This window comes from Pelodiscus sinensis, chromosome 1, assembly GCF_049634645.1.
Source record: "Pelodiscus sinensis isolate JC-2024 chromosome 1, ASM4963464v1, whole genome shotgun sequence".
In the NCBI taxonomy this organism is placed as follows: Eukaryota; Metazoa; Chordata; order Testudines; family Trionychidae; genus Pelodiscus; species Pelodiscus sinensis.
Window position 1 is genome coordinate 306,906,866 of NC_134711.1, and position 22,370 is coordinate 306,929,235.

The 22,370-nt window shown below is 40.5% G+C and overlaps 1 protein-coding gene across 9 annotated transcripts in view; it reads right to left on the reverse strand.

Annotated features, from left to right (window-relative positions):
• FAT3 (FAT atypical cadherin 3) overlaps positions 1 to 22,370 on the reverse strand; it is a 647,479-nt gene that overhangs the window by 488,273 nt on the left and 136,836 nt on the right. For all 9 annotated transcript variants that reach the window (XM_025188675.2, XM_075919378.1, XM_075919376.1 and 6 more), the window contains exon 2: positions 17,506 to 20,814. In XM_025188675.2, coding sequence (XP_025044460.2) covers positions 17,506 to 20,797 — 3,292 coding nt within the window. In that variant the 5' untranslated portion in view covers positions 20,798 to 20,814. The remainder of the gene's footprint in view (positions 1 to 17,505; positions 20,815 to 22,370) is intronic.

Consider the following 22,370-nt stretch of genomic DNA (forward strand, 5'->3'; position numbering starts at 1 on the left):
AAGCCAAGGAATAAAGTGACTATTTACACATTACTGCCCTTCCATCCCCCTAAGTTCTCTCTAATTGTTTAAGAATCATCTACATCATTAGTTTTCAAACTGTGGATTGTGACCCAGAACTGGGATGTAGTGAGCCAGGCACTGGGTTGCTTTGCTGTAAGGTGACCTATTTATAAATGATCTGGAGAAATGAGTAAATAGTGAGGTGGCAAAATTTGCAGATGATACTAAACTGATCAAGATAGTTAAGACCAAAGCAGACTGTGAAGAGCTTCAAAAACATCTCACAAAACTAAGTGACAGGGCAACAAAATGGCAAATGAAATTTAATGTTGATAAATGTAAAGTAATGTACATTGCAAAAAGTAGTCCCAACTATACATACAATATGATGGAGACTCATTTAGCTACAGCTACTCGAGAGAGAGATCTTGGAGTCACTGTGGATATTTCTCCAGAAACATCCACTCAGTGTGCAGCGGCAGTCAAAAAAGCAAATGGAATGTTAGGAATCATTAAAAAATGGACAGAGAATAAGACAAAAAGCATCTTATTGCCTCTGTATAAAACTATGGTACACTCACATCTTGAATACTATGTACAGACATGGTCACCTCATTTCAAAAGATACATTGGCATCGGAAAAGGTTCAGAAAAGGGCAATAAAAATGATTAGGGGTATGGAACGGGTCTTATATGAACAGAGATTAAAAAAACCTGGGATTTTTCAGCTTAGAAAAGAGGAGACTAAGGTGGGGACATGATAGAGGTCCATAAAATCATGACTGGTGTGGAAATAGCGACTAAGGAAAATTTATTTACTTGTTCCCAAAAGAGCTAGGGGTCACCAAATGAAATTAATAGGTAGCAGGTTTAAAACAAAGAGAAGTATTTCTTCACACAGCGCATGGGCAGTCTTTGGAACTGCTTGCCAGAGGAGGTTGTGAAGACCAGGACTTTAAAAGAGTTCAAGAAAGAACTAGATAAATTCATGGAGGTTAGGTCCATCATTGGCTATTAGCCAGGATGGGTCTGAATGGTGTCCCTAGCCTCTATCAGGGGCTGGGAATGGGTGACAGGTGGGGGATTGCTTGATGATTTCCTGTTCTGTTCATTCCCTCTTGGGCATCTGGCATTGACCATGGTTGGAGGACAGGACACTAGGCTAGATAGGTCTTTGGTCTGATCCAGTATGGCCATTCTTATGTTCTTGTGTAGGTAATCAGCAGGGGTATTAAGGTAGGCTTCCTATCTGTCCCGGCACTGTGGACTGTGTTCACCTCAGAAGCAGCAAGCCACAGAGTTTGGACGTGGGAGCCAATGAGAGCTGGTGGGGGGTGGGGAGGGCAGTGCCTGCAAGCAAGAGCAATGCACAGAGCCTCTTGCATACCTGCATCTAGAAGCTGGACCTGCTGCTGGCCGCTTCTGGAGAACAGTGCATACCACAGTACAAGGATAGGCAGGAAACCTACCTTCGCACCTCCGCTACACCACTGCAAGGGATCCACTAGAGGTAAGCCTGTGCCAAATCTGGACCCCTCTCCTGCAACCTTCATACCCAGCCCTACCCCAGAGCCTGCACTCTAGTCAAAATATATAATTATGTTGGGTCACAGGCATCCATAATTTTTTTCAACTAGGTCAGGAGAAACAAAAGTCTCAAAGTCACTAATCTACATTTCTTCTACCGGAAGTTAGGTTGCTCAATACCTTACTTACTGTGCTCTTTTTCAGGGCTTATTGGCACTGCAAGACATTGCACTTCTCTCCTCTCAAACCCTGAAACTTTGCTCATTAACTGTGATGCTTTTCCCTTCTTGTTCCTACAATTGAGTATCTTCATCTTTCTCTAATGCCACCTATAATTCAGAAAGGTCTCTGGTCAGGAGCGGCCCTAAACAAGCTGCCGGCAACTGGCGCCTTAGGCGAAATGTGCAATCAGCGTGAGATAGGCGCCCCCGCCTCCAAACCCCTCAACGGCTGTTTATTTTGGCACCCTAGGCAACCGCCTAGTTCACCTGTATTGACGGGCCGCCACTGTCTCTGGTCAAATCTGTGGGTTCAGTCTTGGAATTTCTTTCAGAAATTTCTTCTGCTTTCAGGAAGAGCAGAATGATATCCAGTCTTTGAGGGCACTGAATTTGGGACTAGATGGAAAGATTTGTTTCTGCATACTGGTGATATCCAGATGTCTGCATTATCTGAGCACCTTCTGACTACCAGAATCATTTCTGGCAGCATTCACATTCTAGCTAGACCTTCCAAGGCTGGGAACCTCAACTCTTTTAATTAGGGGGCTGAACAAAGGCCAGAGGGAGGAAAAAGGGTTAGTGCCCAAACACTTGGGAGACTTGGGTCCTAGTCCCTGCTATGGCACAGAAAACCTGCGCGAATCAGGCAAATCTTTTATTCTCTGTGGCTCAAATCCCAATCTGTAAAATGGAGATAATGGGGCATTATGAAGATAAACACTTGGGAGGGATTCAGATAGTGGGTTAATGGGCCTGAGAGATGTGAAGGAAGAAGAAATTTTCCTAGAGCTGCCTGAATTTTCCTTTTGTCCAAACCATCAAACGAAAGGTAGGAGAAAGTTAGTTTAGGTTTGGTGGGGGAGGGGGAGAAGGGCAGGAAATAGCTGAGGAGCCAATTTAAAAGAATGTTTCAGTTGGAGATTTTTAGTAATGAAGAAAGAAAACAAGTAGTCTCCCCTGCACTATAATAACGTAACAGTTCAGTAATTTGCCTGCTATCATGGCTTGTGGCCAATGAAAAGTAAGGCTAATAAAACTATGTGGCTCTCACTATCCTTTGTGTCGGTATGGCGAATGCAAAGTTATTATAGCATGAATTTAAAGTCCTATTTGACCACAAAAAAATCCAAGAGGACACAGAAGCTCAGGTGATCCCTAGCCAGAGAGACTTTCACCACTTCCTTGGCTTTTAATTATGAAATCTCTATCCCTCTCTCCATGATACAACAAGCTTCTGGGAGCACTGGAGAAAAGCCTCCACAAAACATCTCTCCACTCCCACACACATGGGAAGACCCACTTGGTTTCTGGCCCATGGGGAATGCATTGAGGGACGGTGAAGTACCTGTTCATGAGAAAATACTTCCCCAAGCTATTCTCCTCACTGATCAGCCCAGACAAGGTGAAATTCCAAACCACTCTCTGAGAATGACTTTTATAGCATAACACATCCTGTGACCCAAAGCATCAAAATTCATTCTTTCACTCACAGCTTCACCAGTCCAAACTGTAACTTTATTTACAAAATCACAACCCGGATAGTGTCTTATTTTCAGTGACACATGCCATGCTTTTAGAGTGTCTATAAACATGCTGAAAGGTTTCAGGCAGCACTCTGCTCTAGGAGTTATCAGTGGCTTTTATGAAATCTTCTTTATTTAACAGCTTTTGCCTTTTATTTAACTCAACTAAACACCAGCCCTACTCACTCTCCGCAAATAGCCACAGTCTCCTTGCAAACTGCCCCGTTTTAAACCACATTATTTCTTTTCAGTTATTTTTTTTCTGTTCTTTGTGAAGAAATTTCATACCTCCGGAGGTGCTCGCTCCTGAGATTCAACTACCTGTTAAAGCTAAAACTAGCAACAGGCTGTCAAGGAAGCAGACACTAACACATAGCACCAGATCTCATTAGTGCATTGGTGGTGACTACAACTCTGTAGGTGACATGATGCAATTCAGCCCATTTGTTCTGAATGCATGTACTGAAGGCACAGACTTTTCTATCCTCAGTACTGTTGGTAGAAATAATTCATTACAAATTGTCATTCCCCTAATGAGGGCCATGTAAGTAACTGGCTAGACAGATTCTGGCCCTGTTAAGGATTCCCAACAATTGGGACACTCCACCACTCAGCCAGTGGCCAGATCTGGATATTAATCATTCCTACTGGTGGCAAGTTCAAAAGAGACTGCAAATCACCTGGGAAGAAGTCCATGGAAATTAAGGGCATCTGGCAGGTCGCCAAAGGTGTGTTACACTGTTAAAGGGCAGACCTGATATCACACTGGAACTGCATTGAGAATAGTTGCCATGTGCTGACAGAGTTGCCAGCAGTCTCACAGTGTTACACAATCTGACTCACAGGATCTCTTTCAGAGAGTTGTGGCTCTACAATGTTGTCTCCCACTCTGAAAATAAAAGGCTTTGTCTCTAGCCCAAAGATACATATGACAAGAGCTTTTTGGACACACAGTGAGAAATTCCATTACCATTATCACTTAATTACAACCGGATTATAACAAAAATCAACACTAACATAGCTACCAGGGATGCTGCATATTGCACAATAAACTAACTGATCCAAACAGAACATCTCATCTGCCCTAGCGGGAATTTCTTACTAACCCCCAATCCCCGTCAATTTGTGGATGACCTTCAAAGCATATTTTCTCCTGTCTAATGTAAGGGTGCATGCTACCATTATCTGAATAAGTGTCTGATATATTTATCTGAGTCATGCAAAGCTCCTGGTCTTCATACTATGCCATAAGAATAATTTCCTGAGGTTAAACTGTCCCGAACTAAAACTGTCGTAAGAAAGTCCTCTCAACTCTCTTTGAAGTCAATGGCAGTTGAAGATACTCTGGACCCTACAGGAAATTCTCAGTACATTGCTGCATGGGGTCCGAAATGAGAACACCAAAAAAGTAAATAAGTAAATAAATATTATATATTTTAGAGAGTTTGTCTGTGTCTCTGAACAAGAACTCCTCCTATATGGCAAGAACTAAGACCACAAATTAGGTATGCAGCTTCCTCTTGTCATATCTTAAAGATTTGTTTGTGCCAGAAAAACAGAATGTGCCTGGAATGGGATTGCTTCTCATAAAGCCATACTGAAGAGGGACAGAATCACCAGATCAATTACAGTCCTCAAAACTGACATGACATTGACTGAATGTTGAAAGAGAGTCAACCAAGATGAGCCAGAAAAATAAGATGAACCTAGACTAGGATTGCTTCTCAATAAACCTTTCAGAAAAGTGATATTTATGGTAGTGCTTTGTTTTGGCACAGCTAAATTAATGTTTAAGGTTTGAAAACTAGAAGAAAATGTTATAGGAAAGTAAACTGACTATAGCCCTTTTTTTGTTAAACCACAGCAAATGATAAGAATTTATAGGGATAAAGGAAAAAATAAACTTGATGGAATTCCCATTTTAATAAAAATTACTTACAAATGGAAAAAACCTATAAGAAATCCATAATAAAATTAACTTAATAAAAATAACACTATTTAAACGATTGGATTTAAAAAAATACAAAGCACGTACATTTTCCTTTAATTTTCCAAAATTTAGCTACTTAACTTTATCATTCTTCATACAGACTCACACACGGTGGCTTCAGTGAAGTGGTCAGGTGTCCTCTTCACCCGTGCAGCCATTGACAAAGGACACTCCTCAGCCCGGTGAAAACGAGCAAGAGAGTGAAGGTGCGGGAGGAGAAGTAATAGTGGAGGAGGGGAGGAGCGAGTGGGGTGGGTTCTCAGGGGGGGAGGCAGGGGGAGGGGAAGGGCCAGGGCGAGGGTGCTCAGTTCTGTTCGGTCAGAAGAAAGTTGGAAACTGTAGCCCGAGAGCCAGAGGAGAGCTGAAGTCTAGCTTGATGGAAAGGAGTGTTGAGAAGGGATTTAAAGGAAGAGAAGGAAATGAGATTCATCCTGGCATATAGGGACAGTGTGAATAAAAAGAGTGCAGCCATGAGTAGATGCAGGGAAGCATAAAGAGTTAACACAGCATCAACCAAGAAGTAAAAATAGCAAGACATGAAACACAAGTGAAGGATTGACAGTGAAGTTTGGCCCAGATTCCATGAGGTGAGTAGGTACTGAAGTCAATGGGAGTATTCATGTGCTTACAATTAGAAACACACTTTAAAAATATTCTGCTGCATGAGGGCCTTGGGTGGGTTGCTAGTGGAGAGATTTGAAGTTTGGCAGAGGGCGTGAGGAAAAGGGATGACTGAATTAAAGGAGAGAGAAAAACAAATCTAGAAGCAGCTTTTTTTAATGGACTGAAGGGAAGACTGGGAAACCTAAGAGGAGAGAGTTGTCCAGAGACTAGCAGGGCACAGACCAGAGCTTTGGGGCTCATGAGGAAGGGAGACAATGAAAAAACTGAAGCAACAGCAGCATTTGGTTACAATTTATACATAAATGCTAAGAATGATATAATCTGTAATCATTTCAGAAAGAGACCTTTCAAATCACAACAGACAGACATTTCTCCAAAGAAAGCCAGACTCAAATAATTTTTCCCATTTAAATATACAGCTGCATTTTTTTTATTGACCCTTCCTTATTTTCTATCAATTCAAAGAGCTATAGCTTTTAACCTGTGAACTAAAATATCTGGCTCAACATCAAAATGGAAAAAAGTCGTTTAATTAGTAGAAAAGCATTGGCTAACAGACGGAACTTCTCCTGGATTATTACCAGATGCAGTCCTACTCAAATCAATCTGAATTCAATAGTATTACAGCCAACAATGAACGCTACAAACAGTAGCATTTGCAGCATCAGGCCTTATAAATCTGCCTTTATCTTCCAATAAAATACAGAATTGTGTAAACTGCAGGACCACTGATGTGCTCACAGTAATTGAAATTGAGGTTTGTTCAGTTTTTAATTCCTGATCAGGGAGGTTATCCCCCTTACCCCGTCTAGGACAGGTCACAGAAGCAGAACACTATTATTTTTGTGCAGTGTGTCTTGACATCTCCATTAATTGAATGACATGTCAAACTTTTATATCTAATGCTATTTAAATTACTGATTAACTGGATATAAAAAGAAGACAGAACACAAAACTAGACAGATGGGGATTTTTACATACAGACTATCTTCGTGTGAAGAAAGCATGACTAAAACATGGGCAAATGCATATGAAAATGTAAGATCATCTTCGAAAGGAAGGATGTTATTTGGTAATGAGAGCTGGCAACAACCAGTGCAAAAAGGTGGACAGGCTAGATCCTGGTAATTACTCATGTTAAGTAGCTATAAGTCATCTCACCGACTTCCATGGAATCACTCGTGGAGAAATGAGGAATTAAATAGGAATGATGTTATCAGATTCTGCTCCTAATTGACTACCACAGCCTCGAAAACAAAGTCATTTCCACATGAACAGTGTGTGCGTGTGACAAACCTGGGGCTGCACTGTTATAATTTCTGAATGCAGTAAGTTGACCTGGTTATTGAGATGTTCACTATGGCATGTATTGGTTTAATTTAGTAGGAGGGTATAGAAAACCAAGCAGGACAAAATGACCAGGGCTACATATACCTGAAAGGAACTGCATACACCAGAACTATCAGATTTGTGGGCTAATCATGGTTGACATGCAGGGTACTGTAGTCCAGGACATAGTCTAAGAGTGGTAAAACTGCATAATTCCCCCAACACTCAGGAAAAAGCAGGAGGCCTGACTAGGAATGTTAGTGAGTAGTTGACTAGTTGGCTACCCAATAAGCATAAGTTTACCAGGCAGTCAACTAGAGTATCAACTACTCACTTCCCACCCCCACACCTTGCTGCCTCTACAAAACAGAAGCCAGCGGTGGAAGGGAGCCAGCTTAAAAGCCGGCTCCCCGCAGCACTGCTCTGGCTTCTCCTCCCCTTCCAGCCTCCTCCCCCCCCCCACCATCTTTACCAGAGACAATGGGGGGAGGATAAGGGCGGCTGCTGCAAAGTAGCCTCTGCCAGCTGCGGGCAGAGGTTCACTGTGGGTAGAGGCTGCTCTGGCATCAGCCCATGTCCGCTGGGATCCCAGCGGGAAGCTGAGTCCCTGCCCACAGACAGGGGCTGCTGCCACCAAGCAGCACCTGTTTATGGCAGCCTGGGCTGGCCCAGTGCAGGAGCTGCTTTGGCAGTAGCCCCTAGCCGTGACCACAATCTGCTCTGGTAGCAGTCCCTGTTTGCGGTGGCCAGCCTTGACTCCTGGACTCTGTGCAAGCCAGGACCAAGCAGTCCCATCTTGTGTTGGTCTGGGATGTTGCGTGTCTGCATTTTAAATGTAGTAAGAGCCCGGCAGCTCTTACTAGATTTAAAATGCAGAACTGCAGCACAGGTGGCTCCTGGAGCTGGCACAAACCGGGACTGCTCAGTACCAACACGAACCAGCTCCTGGAGCTACCCCTTCTGCGGCTCTGTGGAGCAGTCCTTATCAACTAATTGTGTAGTCAATATAAATTGCTTCAACTACACGATGAGCCAGATAACCGCAATTTAACAATCTTAGGCCTGACACTGCAGGGCATGCAACAAAAAGGTCATAATGGGAGCAGAAGTGCAACTAGACATGGAACTATGACAGGATGTGCCAGAGACAGAAACACTTGGCCACACACTTTTGATAATTTATTTCAAAGCACTAGAAATGCTCCATAAGTATGAACTTCCCCCTCTCTCAAAAACAAACAAACAAACCAACCCCACCGCCAAAATTCAAAGCTAGCCTTCCTTCCTGCCTTCAATATATTTGGATTCCTCTGTCTGACTGTCTTTTTTTTTTTTTTTTTTTTTGGTAACACATTAATGTTAGTAAGATACAGTAAGTGGTGACAGCTAAGGAAAAATATAGGTTGTGTATTCTTACCATATAGAATTATTTCAAATGATCTAGAATTAATGTTTTATTATCAGGAGCATCCTGGATAATAAAGGTGGTTGCAAATGACAGTGATGTTTGATGGCTCTCTAGTGGCATATTCCAAAGAAGGAAAAACATGTAAAATTACACACAGCTGTAAAAGTTGTGCATTATAAACCATTTTACATGGTATTAAGCTGTGAGTTGAACAGCTTGACTGGAATAATTTTGTGAAACTGACTCCACATAAGTGAACTTTCAAAATATGCCATAATTATATTAGGGCACCTTAAACATAAATATTTTAAAGGCTGATGTATGTTATAAAAGTTTAAATGATTAAAATAAAATTTCCCCTGTCAAATCAAGACAGACCTCATGCTTTTAGTAATTTTCAGTCAGCTGTGACAGCAAAATGTATATACATACACACGATTAAATCAAAGACAAATGGGTTTTTGTTGCAATTAATTTGAACAACAAAAGGATTATCTTAACATTAATTTTACAGAAATTGGTTGGATGCCATCAGTGGGGAAAGACTATATTCTGAAGCACTGCCAGAGAGAATTTAGAGCTGAACAAGAAAGTACTCCTATCGGCAGAGAAATGCGTTTCACAAGAATGCTGTACTCGCAATTGACACAGACAAAGCATTTTGATAGTGTTATTGTAGCCACATTGGTCCCAGGATATGAGAGATACATGATTGGTGAGGTATTATCTTTTACTGGACCAACTTCTGCTGGTGGAAGGGGCAAGCTTCCAGAGTCTCAGATTCAGGCCAGAATTCTGCTCCCTCAACCACACAGTGGATTTCACCTCTGAAATTCTGTTCCACGGAACTTCCACTATAGGCAATGAGGGCAGAATATCACAGTAAGATCAGATGCACAGCCCAAAGAACAGAATTTTGTCGTAACAAGCATTCTAATGTTACGAGGGGAAATAAATCATAAATATGGAGAAATGAACAACTGTTTGTGCATATACAATGAGAAAAATAAAAAATGGCTGTTATCCGTCACCATATCCCTTACAGTTAAGAGGTAGAAAACCTAAATTGTTCCTAGAAAAATGTCAGAAACATTAGCCTCCACACATGAACTTTACAAAGTTTTGATTTTATTATTACTTAAGGCTAAGTTAAAAGTTAACAGAAAGACAGAATCATAAAACAACAGGACAGGAAGGGACCTCAAGAGGACATCCAGACCAGTACATAGGTACTGGAGAAGAGAACATTGAAGGAAAACAATAAACAATGATGATACTACCACTTTTTTGTGTATATCAGAATCCTTATTTCCTCAGCAGTAGAGCTAGGCAGAAACATTGTTGTTTGTTTCCTTGTGGATATTTTTATATTTTTCTGGGGAAAACTGAATAGAAAAAATTTACTGCTGAAGACTTTTAGCTCAAATCCAAAAATTCAACGTGGAAAATGCTGTGGCTCTATCTGATGGGGGTTCTAATTCAGGTGCCTCATGCCCCCATTCTTCTCTGTGGGCCAAGCTCCCTGGCTGAACTACATGACCCAGCTTCCACTGACTTCCAATGAGAGACACTTTTATATACTTAATGTCATTCTTGAACATTGGAGTTGAGAATCTAAGTCAGCTAGGTACTTTTGAAAATTCCACCCCAGGTAAATGCCTTAATTTGACATGAAAACTGGGAGTATCCCATTATACCTAATAATGTGAATACTTGAACCAGGAATTCAATATAAATTGGATTGAAATCTGCATGCAATTCTTACATAAGAACAGCCATGCTGGGTCAGATGAAAAGTCCATCTAGTCCAGTATCCTGTATTCTGACCGTGGCCAATCTTAGGTGCCCAAAAAGGAATGAACAGAACAAGTAATCACCAAGGGATCTGTCCCGTCACCTATTCGCAGTTTTCACTTTTAGATTTAGTCAGCAAATACAAAATACTTTCATCAATAAAAATACCGTAGCTCATTTTCGTTTCATTTTCTTTTTCAATGAAACATTATGCTGGCACCACATAAATATTTATCAAACTCCATAATTCCTAAAGCTGTGATGATGAATGGCAGCATCCTTCAACTTGCATACTCATTATTTACAAAACTATTTTAGAAGATAGCAGTGAGCTGCAAGTAATCTGAAGCAATACATTTATTTTCTTCTCCAAATAGAGAGAACAGGAGAAGGCTTATTTTGTTGTAAACAGTATTTTTCCTGGTGTTTCATATTTCCATTGCATGTAAAATTAAGCCATAATATTGTCCAAATGTGACTGGCTTTTTTTTTTTTTTTTGGACTCTAGACACAGTTTGTCAGGATATTTCAATCACTCTTGAGAAAAAATTAAAGGCTTCAAAACTGTGCATCAAATTGCTGCACTAGTGACAGTGAATCACTATATATAATTTGTAATCATTTGAAATTCCATCTCCTTTAGTGGAATCCTTAATTTTTTTTTTTATCTTTTAGGAACGAGAAACATTTCTTAAAGCTAAAGTCTTGGCTTTGTTGGTCTAAAGTTTCAGGTAAAAAAACCAAAACCCTAGGACGACAGTTAATATCCTGACAGGGTCAACTCAGTTATTCACTCTTCTAAAAAGGAAAAATTCAGAATTAAACAGTATACTGGAAGTTGAGGGGGGTGACTTAGGCTCCTAAGTGATTTCTGAAAATAGGATTTAGATTCCTAAATGAATGAGCAGCTTTAGAAAATGTTGTCCCTCCTTTTCATGGATATTAAAGATCCCACAGGATTTTAACAACATTAGAGTTTTATCCACATCTATATATAGCTGTGACTTCACTGGAACCTAAGCACATGCTTCAGTGCTTCCCTAATCAGAGCCTATAAACTCTGTGCTTCAGTTTCCTCATCTGTAACTAGAGAGAGGATTGTTCTTTCCATCGGGGGGCCAGGAGGATACATTAATTGATGCACATGAAGTATACTGAGATCACAATACTAGAAGGCACTATGTGTCTCCTGTCTCTGTTTAAGAAATCATTTCATTTTGTTTCAACCATTGCCAATTCCTTTCACCAGGTTGGGGTAAATGCAAGCCTATTACCAAGAGTTTCATCACCTGGGCAAATTGTTGTGAGCAGATGCCAGAATGGAAGGCAGAGCTTGAATTTAAAATGGTGTGTCATCACACCATGGAAATATAAAAATGAGGATTTGAGAGAGTGAAGTGGAAATACTTCCATATTTACTGTCTAGATAAAGAACAACGGAGGGTATTGATGCAGGATACTTTCAAAATGCTACTCGTAGCCTTCTAAAGCTTGACCAATGTAAAAACCTAAGCACACTGTGACCTCACAAAAATACATAATAGAGCTGTGTTCATGTTACTTGTCTTAGTAGATTTCAGTATTCCAAATGATTCAGAAACCATTTGTACAGTTTTCCTCTGAAGGAGAAAGTAGTCATTGTTGACTAGATATAACCAGAAGATAAATGTATGAAAGTACCAGATAGGGAACAAGAGATCAGGTATGGGAAACACAATTAAATTGGTTTGAAGCCCATGAACTTGAGAAAACAGCAAGCAGCATCTGTCTTAGATAGTCTACCCTTTCAAGAGACAACGAGGGATGCAGGGAATGAGTTTTTCCTTAACTAGCATTGTTTTCCTGGAATCTAGAACCTCACATTAGTAGTAAACAGTACACATGTGGATGCCTCAGCGTCTACTGAAATACAACCACCGAGATTCCAACATTCGGATCCACGTGTAACAGCATTACACACAGAATGTAAATCCCAAGCATGTCTAAGAAAACTAAAGAGAGGGACACACCAACCCACTGCAAAAAGCAGTGTTGGCTGAGGAAACAGAACACGGTCATCAGACTCTGTAACAGCCAATATCATATCATGGGCTTTTTAATGGCAAAATATTGGCCTACAAACAAACTAATCAGAAGCAGCCAAATAAGAAAACTTTGGGTGCATCTACACAGCACCATTATTTTGGAATAACGGCTGTGATTTCAAAACAACAATGTGAACGTCTACACTGCAATTCCATTATTTCGAAATAACAGACTGTTTATTCCAACTTCTGTAAACCTTATTTCACAAGGAATAAAGCCTATTCCGAAATAGCAATTTTGAAATAGCAGCAGGGGAGCATCCACACTACAGCTATTTCAAAACAACTCCTCTCCAGGGCCATTCAAAGTAATTACTCCCTAGTGCTTCCTGGGTCTCTAAATCAAGGTAAGCTAAGCTATTTCGGAGTATTTCTTCCAGAATAGCTTATTCCAAAATAAGTGTGCAGTGTAGACATACCCATAAAGAATAGGCCAAGCAATGAAGAAGGGGGAAAAAAACCCATGAATTTGGAACTGTATACATGGAAAGGAGATAAACTGCCTCTCTAGTTAGCACATAGGAATGAAAAAAATTGTCCACAGAATCATACCGTTAGGAAGGGTGGCATGGGTCATCTAGTCTGACTCCCTGCCAATGCACAGGATTTGTTGTATCTAAGCCATCCAAGGCAGATGGCTATCTAGCCTCCTTTTTAAAACCTCCAATGAAGAAGCTTCCACAATCTCCCTAGACATCTGTTCCATTGTCCTATTGTTCTGACAGTTAAGAAGTTTTCCCTAAGTACTGTAATTTTAACCCACTGCCATTTGTCCTGTAGCAAAAGAGAACAGCTTTTCTCCATCTTGTTTTACGGCAGCCTTTTCAAGTATCTCAAAAGTACTATCATACTCCCCCCCTTCCCCTTTAATCTCTTCTTTTCCAAACTAAATGTATCCAGTTCCCCCGTCTTAGCTCATATGACTAGCATTGCATCCCTTTGACAGTCTTTGTTGTTCACCTTTGGATCCTTTCCAGTTTCTCGGCATCCTTTTCACATAACTGGTGACCAATCTGGACACAGAACTCCAGCTAAGGCCTAAAACCACCTCTGAGTGGAGCAGCATTATCATAAGAGTGCTGCATAGATACAAAAATGAGGAGAGGCCACAGCGATGGGCAGGTTAAACTACAGTCTAACTGGTTAACATTTTAAACAGGATTAAACATTTAATGCCTAGCCCTTACCCTCTGTTTGCAAGAAGCTGGGAATGGGTGATGGGGATGGATGACTTGATTATAACCTGTTCTGTTCACTCTCTCTGGGGTACCTGGCATTGGCCACTGTCTGAAGACAGGATACTGGGCAAGTATGGCTGTTCTAATGTAGCTTTGCTAGTAAATACAGCGATACAGACAACAGTGTAAAGTCGGAATTACATCCACTTACACAAACACTGGATAAGTAGTTCAGTTTAAAAGGTGACAAAGTATAAAAATATAAACAAACAGCTCTCTTCTTGTAAATGAATTCACTCTGTGGTTTCAGTGCTTCACTGCTTCTAGAAAGCTGAATCATGTTTCAGCTTTTTGGCTTTCACTAGCCCTACAGCAAAACTAAGGATATCACCCATTTAGCAAACAGACCAAATTCTGCGCTCAGTTTACAAAGGTGCAAAACTGGAGTGACTCCAAAACCAGGAAATCCACACAGCCTTGATGGCAACTGTAGTTTACCACCATTCTGGGTGGTAAAAAGCACCTGATTTCATTGAAGCTTTTTTTTTTTTTTTTTTTTTTTGAAGTACAAGGACAACCAAAGGAAAAAATATTTTTAAATGCTTTGCTGTGAGGTAATCCTTCAAAATAGTCTTATGAAATAATTAATATCAGGGAGTTGTTTGATTATGTGAAAAATATATTTATTTCTATATTTATTTTAAAGGGACTATCGTAAAGATTAATTAATTTAGGCTTCAATTCAGGAAAGCATGTGAGCAAGCACTTAATTTAAGAATCTACTTCAAGTCCTATTGAAGTCAAGCACATGGTTAATTAAGTATGCAATGTCTTTTGCTAATCTAGGCTATCAAATCTTTTAAACAAATTGGGATCCAGGATACAAAATAGATTATCTAGTCAAAGAGATTCTTCAGTGTTGCAATAATTAACTCTTCTGACAGTTCTCTAACAATTCCTTCCAGTTTAATGAATACTAAACTCCTAACTTCACCAGGTAACTTCCACTGCCCTTTAGCTGGGCTTGTTTGGCTCAACCCTAAATGTGACACTTTGGGGAATATGCACAGTTTATGAATTCTGTTTGATATTGCAGGCTCTTTCTAGGTATCTGTGTCAGGCTGCAAATTCCATTTTGAATGTGAGGCTTGCTATCTTTTCTGTTGTTCTTTTGACTCCATATTGGTCTGAAATTTCAAGTCAATAACGGTCCAGAGAAAGCAACAGAGGGTTGTTGAGCTTTGATGATCTTCTTTTCAAACAGAGGCGCTGTTGGACAAGGAGTTAGCTGCTACCCAGAAGCATCAGTCTACCCAGATCACCTGATGAGGGACTTTGATCAAGTTGAACAGTGGGGTCACTTGACAAAGGGGATGGGAAGTTATAAAAGAGAGCTTATCTCAGCAGTCATTTCAAGAAGAAACCACAAATAGAGGAAGCTCAAGAAGGGTCCTCACAGCAGAGGTCAGAGAGACTGAGATGAGAAAATACATACAGGTGTGGTTATTTTGTCTAAATCTGTGCATTTCTCATGCTATCCAAATAAAGACTCATGGGGCTCGTCTACACTGGCCCCTTTTCCGAAAGGGGCATGGTAATTTCAGAGATCGTAATGGGGAAATCCGCGGGGGATTTAAATATCCCCCGCGGCATTTAAATAAGAATGTCCGCCGCTTTTTTCCGGCTTTTAGAAAAGCCGGAAAAGAGCGTCTACACTGGCCCCGATCCTCCGGAAAAAGCGCCCTTTTCCGGAGGATCTTATTCCTACTTTGAATAAGATCCTCCGGAAAAGGGTGCTTTTTCCGGAGGATCGGGGCCAGTGTAGACGCTCTTTTCCGGCTTTTCTAAAAGCCGGAAAAAAGCAGCGGACATTTTTATTTAAATGCCGCGGGGGATATTTAAATCCCCCGCGGATTTCCCCATTACGATCTCTGAAATTACCATGCCCCTTTCGGAAAAGGGGCCAGTGTAGACGTAGCCATATTATGTTTAGCCACATTATCCTGTGCAAAGCCTGTCTAGTTGTCAGTTAGCTTTTACTGTCATGAACTATATACTGAGAGCCCTTACACAGCTGGAGTTCTGAGAGAAGGTGGAATCTGACAGATTAGCACAAATCCCAGGGACGATGCCGTTAAACCGTGGGGGTCTCAGCTACCAGGACGAAGTGCTAGACAAATGACCTGCCTCCTCCCCCGCCTCCACCTCCCCGCGAAGTGTGCAGAGACTCCAGCCAAGAGCTGTGCCTGGACTCTGCAGAGCCAAGAGACTGAAAAGCATATGGAGCTCAGTGAGGTGGGAGATCAGCACAACAGCATGGTGAGTGGCAGGTCAGAGGGAGTTCTACCAGAGCTCTGTGTGTGTATGTTTGTAGGATACTATGCCACTCGATAAAATTGTACACCGAAATTTTCAAACCTGCACCAGGAAAACAATGCTAGTGGACAGCATGGGAGAGTCGCAGCAGTCTCTGGGCAGCACTGAGGGCAGCACTGAGGGCTGCCAAGCCCCAGCCACAGGGTGCAGAGCTGGACTTTCCCATCTTGCCCTGGAGCCCAGAAAGGCTGTCGGCCCCTACCATGCACATCTAAAGCTATGCTCCTAAATCCATTTACCTAAATCAATGTAGGCCAAGCATCTACAGCTCCCATTGTCTTCAGCTGAGGAGTTCAGCACTTACAAAGAGGCTGTTTTAATGACAACCCTGAATATGGCTTCAGGCAACCACATCTGACTATTTTGGCCAAAGTGCTATAAATACATTGTTTGTGCCCAACTGCAGTGCATAGACTGTAGTTCAAACAGCTTTAAGATGATTTCAGTGCTTTTATTTCATATTAGACCCAACATCTGTTTTTCATAATGTTCAGTTTAGAATTTTGATATTTGATTAAATAGTTTGAATTAGCCAAAAGATACATTTTTAATCTAATGCTTTAATACCACATTCAAAATTAAAAGCTTTAGAAAAAAGAAACACATGGTTGACTTAAACCACAGCAAACCCAACATATTTAATTTAATTTCTTAAGATGCAAACTAATGTTTTCTAATTTCCACACTTAATCTAGTATCACAGCTGCACCATTATTGCCAACGGCTATTAGATACTTAAACAGCCAGCTTTAAAACTGTGTTTTACTACACAGTTTCTCCTACTTGATTTTTATGTTGTATAATGGAGGTGGCTTAGCAGTTAAAATCTTTTAAAACATAAACTTCTTAATCAGCATTCAAATATTGTTTTCTAATGTGCATGTCTGAAACATTAGTACAAAGAGAATCAATACTAGCACAAACTAAGCCATGTGTTATCTGAAAGCATATGATGCAGCATGACATATTGTTTTAAACTGCTGAATGTTAAGAAAAACAACAGCAAGCTTGCTTTATGAGTAATACCCACCACAGAAATAGGAATGATTTCATCTTTAAGCCTATTTCACATTCTTCATTTACTTTATTGGTTAGTCAAGGTCAAGAATGCAGAGACAGTCTGCAGGAGTGACTTGATTAATTTACAGTTATCAACAGATAAAATGATAGCTGTAATGGAATCACTGCATAGCCACCATTGCTTTTCAGTGGAACTGTATGTTAACTACAAAGTAATGTGTATTATACACCCACCGTGGTATGGATGTGTCCATGTAATGACCTTATCGCATTTATGTCTGAAGCGTTGATATTTACAAATTTATTTTGCCTATTATGAAGATCTGAACTTATGTTACATTCTCAAGTGAAAAAATTATCCCCATGCTTTGCTTTTGTAACAACGTCTATGAAGATTAAAGTCAATAAAATAAAGATTCTAAGCTTACCAGTTTCTTCATCTATGCTAAATCTTCCGAGTCCACTGCCATCCCTGATGGAATACTGGATTTCCCCATCCCTTCCAGAGTCTTCATCTCGAGCTGTCACTTGTAACACACTTGTTCCAACGCGGGCATTTTCCTTTACAGATCCAATGACTGCAAAGTCAGGAAAATAAGGTGTGTAGAGATTTTCATTAACATCCACCACTTCAACCTCTACAAAAGAAACGGAAGAGAGGGAAACTGGACGTCCTTTGTCTTTAGCACGCACGGTCAGGTTATAAAACTGCTGTTTCTCGTAATCGAGTTCTTTGTTCAAGCGGATGGTACCGCTAGCTTTGTCTATTTCAAATCGTCCATTGTAATCATTCACCAAAGAGTAGCGCACTTGACCTCCCAAACCAAGATCTGGGTCTTGAGTTTCTAGCCAAGCTATTACAGTGCCAACTGGCAGATCTTCAAGGACCTTCACGCTGTAACTAGATGGTATGAAAGTTGGAGAACAATCATTCACATCATCCAAAAAAACCTTAAGAGGAACAACAGAAAATTGCTGATGGCCATTCTCAGATTTGTCCCTGGCTTCTATCTTTAGTGTATAGTTTGCTTTCGATTCCCTATCTAGTTGGTCAGACACATAAACTACTCCAGTTGAACTATTGATGGCAAACTGCTGCGTGTCTGTCAATACTGAGTAACTCACTTCACCACTAGATCCTAGATCTTTATCTCTGGCTTCTACTTGGATAATTTCTGTACCGATACTTGTGCTTTCTAAAATATTAACTGAGTAACTATCCTGTAAAAAAACAGGACTGTTATCATTTGCATCTTCTACAGTTACAGTCAGTAGTCTCCACGTGGATTTCTGGGGATTACCTAAATCATAAATTGTAATGTTAAGGAGATACAGCTCTGTTTTCTCCCGGTCCATGGGCATAAGAACTTTAAGCAATCCGGTTTCCATGTCAATATTAAAGCAGCTATCCGTATTACCATCAGAAATTGTATAGATAACCTTCCCATTAAATCCAGAGTCCACATCATAGGCCTTTATTTTCAGGATACTAGCACCAACTGGAAGGTCCTCTCTAACTGTTACATCAGAGGGAAAGGATTTATCAAAGTATGGAGCTTGTCTGTTAATCGAATAAAAATCGAGGAAGCCATCTTCCAAATTCAACTTCATATTTGCTTTTGCCTTCTTGAGCAATTTCTCTGCCAGCTTCTGAGCAACTCTAGTCTCTCTACAGCTAAAAGTCTTTGAGGACACTTTCCCATGTACTACTGAAATATTAACGAACATAGCATCAGCAAAATTCTCTCCATCTGTAGCTGTGATCCTAAGACCGAAATTGCTGTTCTTTATACCAGAATTAACAAGAGACTTTTTAAGTTGCAGCACACCAGAGTCAGGATTTAAATAAAAAATCCCAAGATCATTTCCAGAGATTATTTTGTATTTCACCAGTTCTAGTTCATCTATATCTATTGCAGATACAGCCGTGATGTGACCACCAATGGGGAAGTCAGATGAAATCACTCCCTGACAAGCCACTTTCTCAAATAATGGTTTGTTATCATTGACATTGCCTATGTATATGGTAACATTAACCTCACTTTCATGACGATACGGAGAACCCCAATCTGAGGCTCTGACAATGAACCTGTAGCTCTCTGGAGAGGATTCAAAGTCCAGTTCTTCAGAGGTGCTAATAACACCAGTAAACTGGTTTATAGTAAAAGGCAGTGAATTCAGACTGGCAATGCTATATGTTATATATCCGTTTTCTCCCCTGTCCTTGTCAAATGCTGAAACGGACAAAATACTGGTTCCTACAGGAACACTTTCATTGACAAAGGAGCTGTACGAAGGCTGTGTGAACTCTGGAATGTGATCATTGGCATCTTCTAACCTGACAATAACTTGTGCTTTTAAATCACCACCTTTGTTTACTACTTCTAACTCATAGAGTTCATTCTCAATTATTTTCAAAGGGCAAGCAGTGACAATAAGACCTGTCCTGGGATTAATTTTAAAATACTCAGCATCCTGATTTGGAGATATTTTATATTCCACACCTTGTGGTTCAGGCACCAGCTTAACTATAGCAACTACCACTCCAGGGGGGGAAATTTCACTAATAGACACATCGTAAACTTCCTTTTCAAACTTTGCTGGGACACTTTCTCTCTTGGGACTAGCAATGTGGACCAATTTGACTGCAGAAAACTTCTGAGGAGACCCTTTGTCCTTTGCTTGAAGAGTAAGGTTGTAACCATAGGGGAAGCTGTCCCAGTCAATAGGTTTTCTCTCTTTGATTTTGTACTCATTCATCCATTTACCCTCCTTAGCCAGTAAGAACTGTTCTAAGGGATCTCCAGCTACGATGGAAACAGATTCAATCTCCCCATTAGCTCCTTCATCTAGGTCATCAATGTTAATAACAGCATATGTAGGCTCCTTGTCTAATGGAAAGGGTATGTGGGTTACCACATTTATGGTTGGGGCATGTTCATTTATACGTTCAATATGAACATAAAGCTTGGCAGTGCTGCTAACTCCATTGTTTCCATAAAGTTTCATCCCACGATCCACAGCCAGAACTTCAAGGTCATATCTGTTTTTCTCATCGTAGTTTAATCGGCCACTTAAAGAGATAACTCCGCTGGTTGGGTGAACTGAAAAGAGATCAACTTTGTTTTTGAAGTAGTAATAGAATTCACCGTTGGACCCAATATCTGCATCTGTTGCTGTCACCTGTGCAATACTAGTCCTTAAAGGAGTACTTTCTGCTATTGTTACAGAGTAAGTTGTTGGTGAAAACAAAGGTCTTAGATCATTCATATCCAAAACCTGGATATTCACTTTTGTCCATGCTTCTAAGTCCTCTCCTCTGACAGACCCTTTTACTATCAATAAATAATTGTCTTGGATTTCTCTGTTTAATATAGCAGAATTCCCACCTTTAGTTCTTATTCTGAGAAAGCAGAAGTCCGCAATTATGACTTCTTCTGCTTTAAAAAAGCCCTCTTCATCGCCAGACACTATCCTGTATTTGATATCCCATGAAAGATCTGACAAGGTAATGCCCATTCTACTGGGACTGTTGACATAGGTCCTCGCTGCTGAGTTTTCATACACTGTAGCATTGTAAATGGAATGTGTAAAGTGAAAGCCAAGTGGTATTGTCCCTTGAAGCCCCTGGCAAATGCAGGCCAAAAGCTTGACAAGCAGGAGGGTGAGGTACGACAATGGGGGCCGTGTGCCTGACCAGCAGCCCATATTCACCTCCATCACATCATTCTTTCATCCTAAGGCAAAAGAAGAGAAAAGAATAATTAATCAATTAATATGGGGGAGGGGAGAAATCATCACTGAAAAATGCCATTATTGCAAATAAAGTGTTCAGTAATTGCATTATTAAAAAATAATACATTCAGGTCGTGTCCAGACTCAGGGGTTTTTTCGGGAAAAGTAGCCTTTTCCCGAAAAAACTTCCCCTGCGTCCAGACTCAAGCCGCGTTCTTTCTAAATTAATTCGAAAGAACGCGGCTTTTCTTTCGATGGCAGTAAACCTCAATTTACGAGGAAGAACGCCTTCTTTCGAAAGTTCCTCTTTCGAAAGAAGGCGTTCTTCAATGTAAATAGGCCGTCTTCGAAAGAGAGCATCCAGACTCGCTGGGCGCTCTCTTTAGAAAAAGCGGATTTCTCTTTCGAAAGATCCGCCTGCAGTCTAGTCGCGATCTTTCGAAAGAGGCTCTTTCGAAAGATGGTTTCGAAAGAGCCTCTTTCGAAAGAAGCCTGCAGTCTAAACATAGCCTCAGTGGTGGCCTTAGCTGACAAATAAGTGTGGTAGAACTGAAGTAGAGAATGTTAGTCTAATAGCGAGAAACTTGTGGGAGGACACACCATTGTATCAACATATAGGACTATATATTACTGGATTATAAGCAACAGGAAATCAGACCAATCACACATGCACGTGCACACACCATCAAAAATAAAAAACACTGTGACAAACAAAATACCCACAAAACCCCAGACAGGATAATATAAGACAGGATAAATGACACACAGTGACTGCAGACCATTATCACTAGTAGATCCACAAGAGCCCAGACTTACTGACTTCGAGAGCATACTACAAAGCCCATCTTTTTAACCTGGTATTTCAGGCAAGAATGGATGCTATCCAAAGGGGCTATTACTAAATCTGTAATGATGTGGTGGGCAAGTATCAAATTGTGTGCAGACAGTGTAGAATGGTAAAATAGTAGGTTTCATTAGTTCCAGGAGCGAACAATGGTATACATAAACATTGACCAGTTTGTTACTATAATTATATATTCCTATACAAAATAATTAAGAACAAATTAAGATTGCTTAAAATTAAGGTTATTTGAAAGACATTAACTTTACCCCCTTGTGCACATATATTATGCTATAGCCTGCGATTACATGAGCACAAACTTTGTTTTTTCCATGTGCCTTCTCTGCCTCATTGTGTGTGCATGTAACGGAATGCACAGTGAATGAGCCAGGTTTTAAACATTTCTGCCCTCACTATTCTGTAGTTGCTGGTTGTCTTATTAATTGTACACTGTTCAAAACTTCATATTCATAGGGAACAACATCTCTGGAATTTCTAAATTAGGAGAATAGTAAGTAGTGAGGAGATTAGGTCATTGATATAGAGAGGGGCTAACCTTGAGGAACTGCATCTGGCCCACAGGGTACTTATTGCCCACACCTGTACTAAGCCATTATAAGATTGTGTGTGTACAGTAGTTAGTTTTCCTGCTTTGTCTTGTTTTCTCTAAAAACAAGCATAGGTGCTGGAAGTAGCAGTGCTACCACACCCACTGGT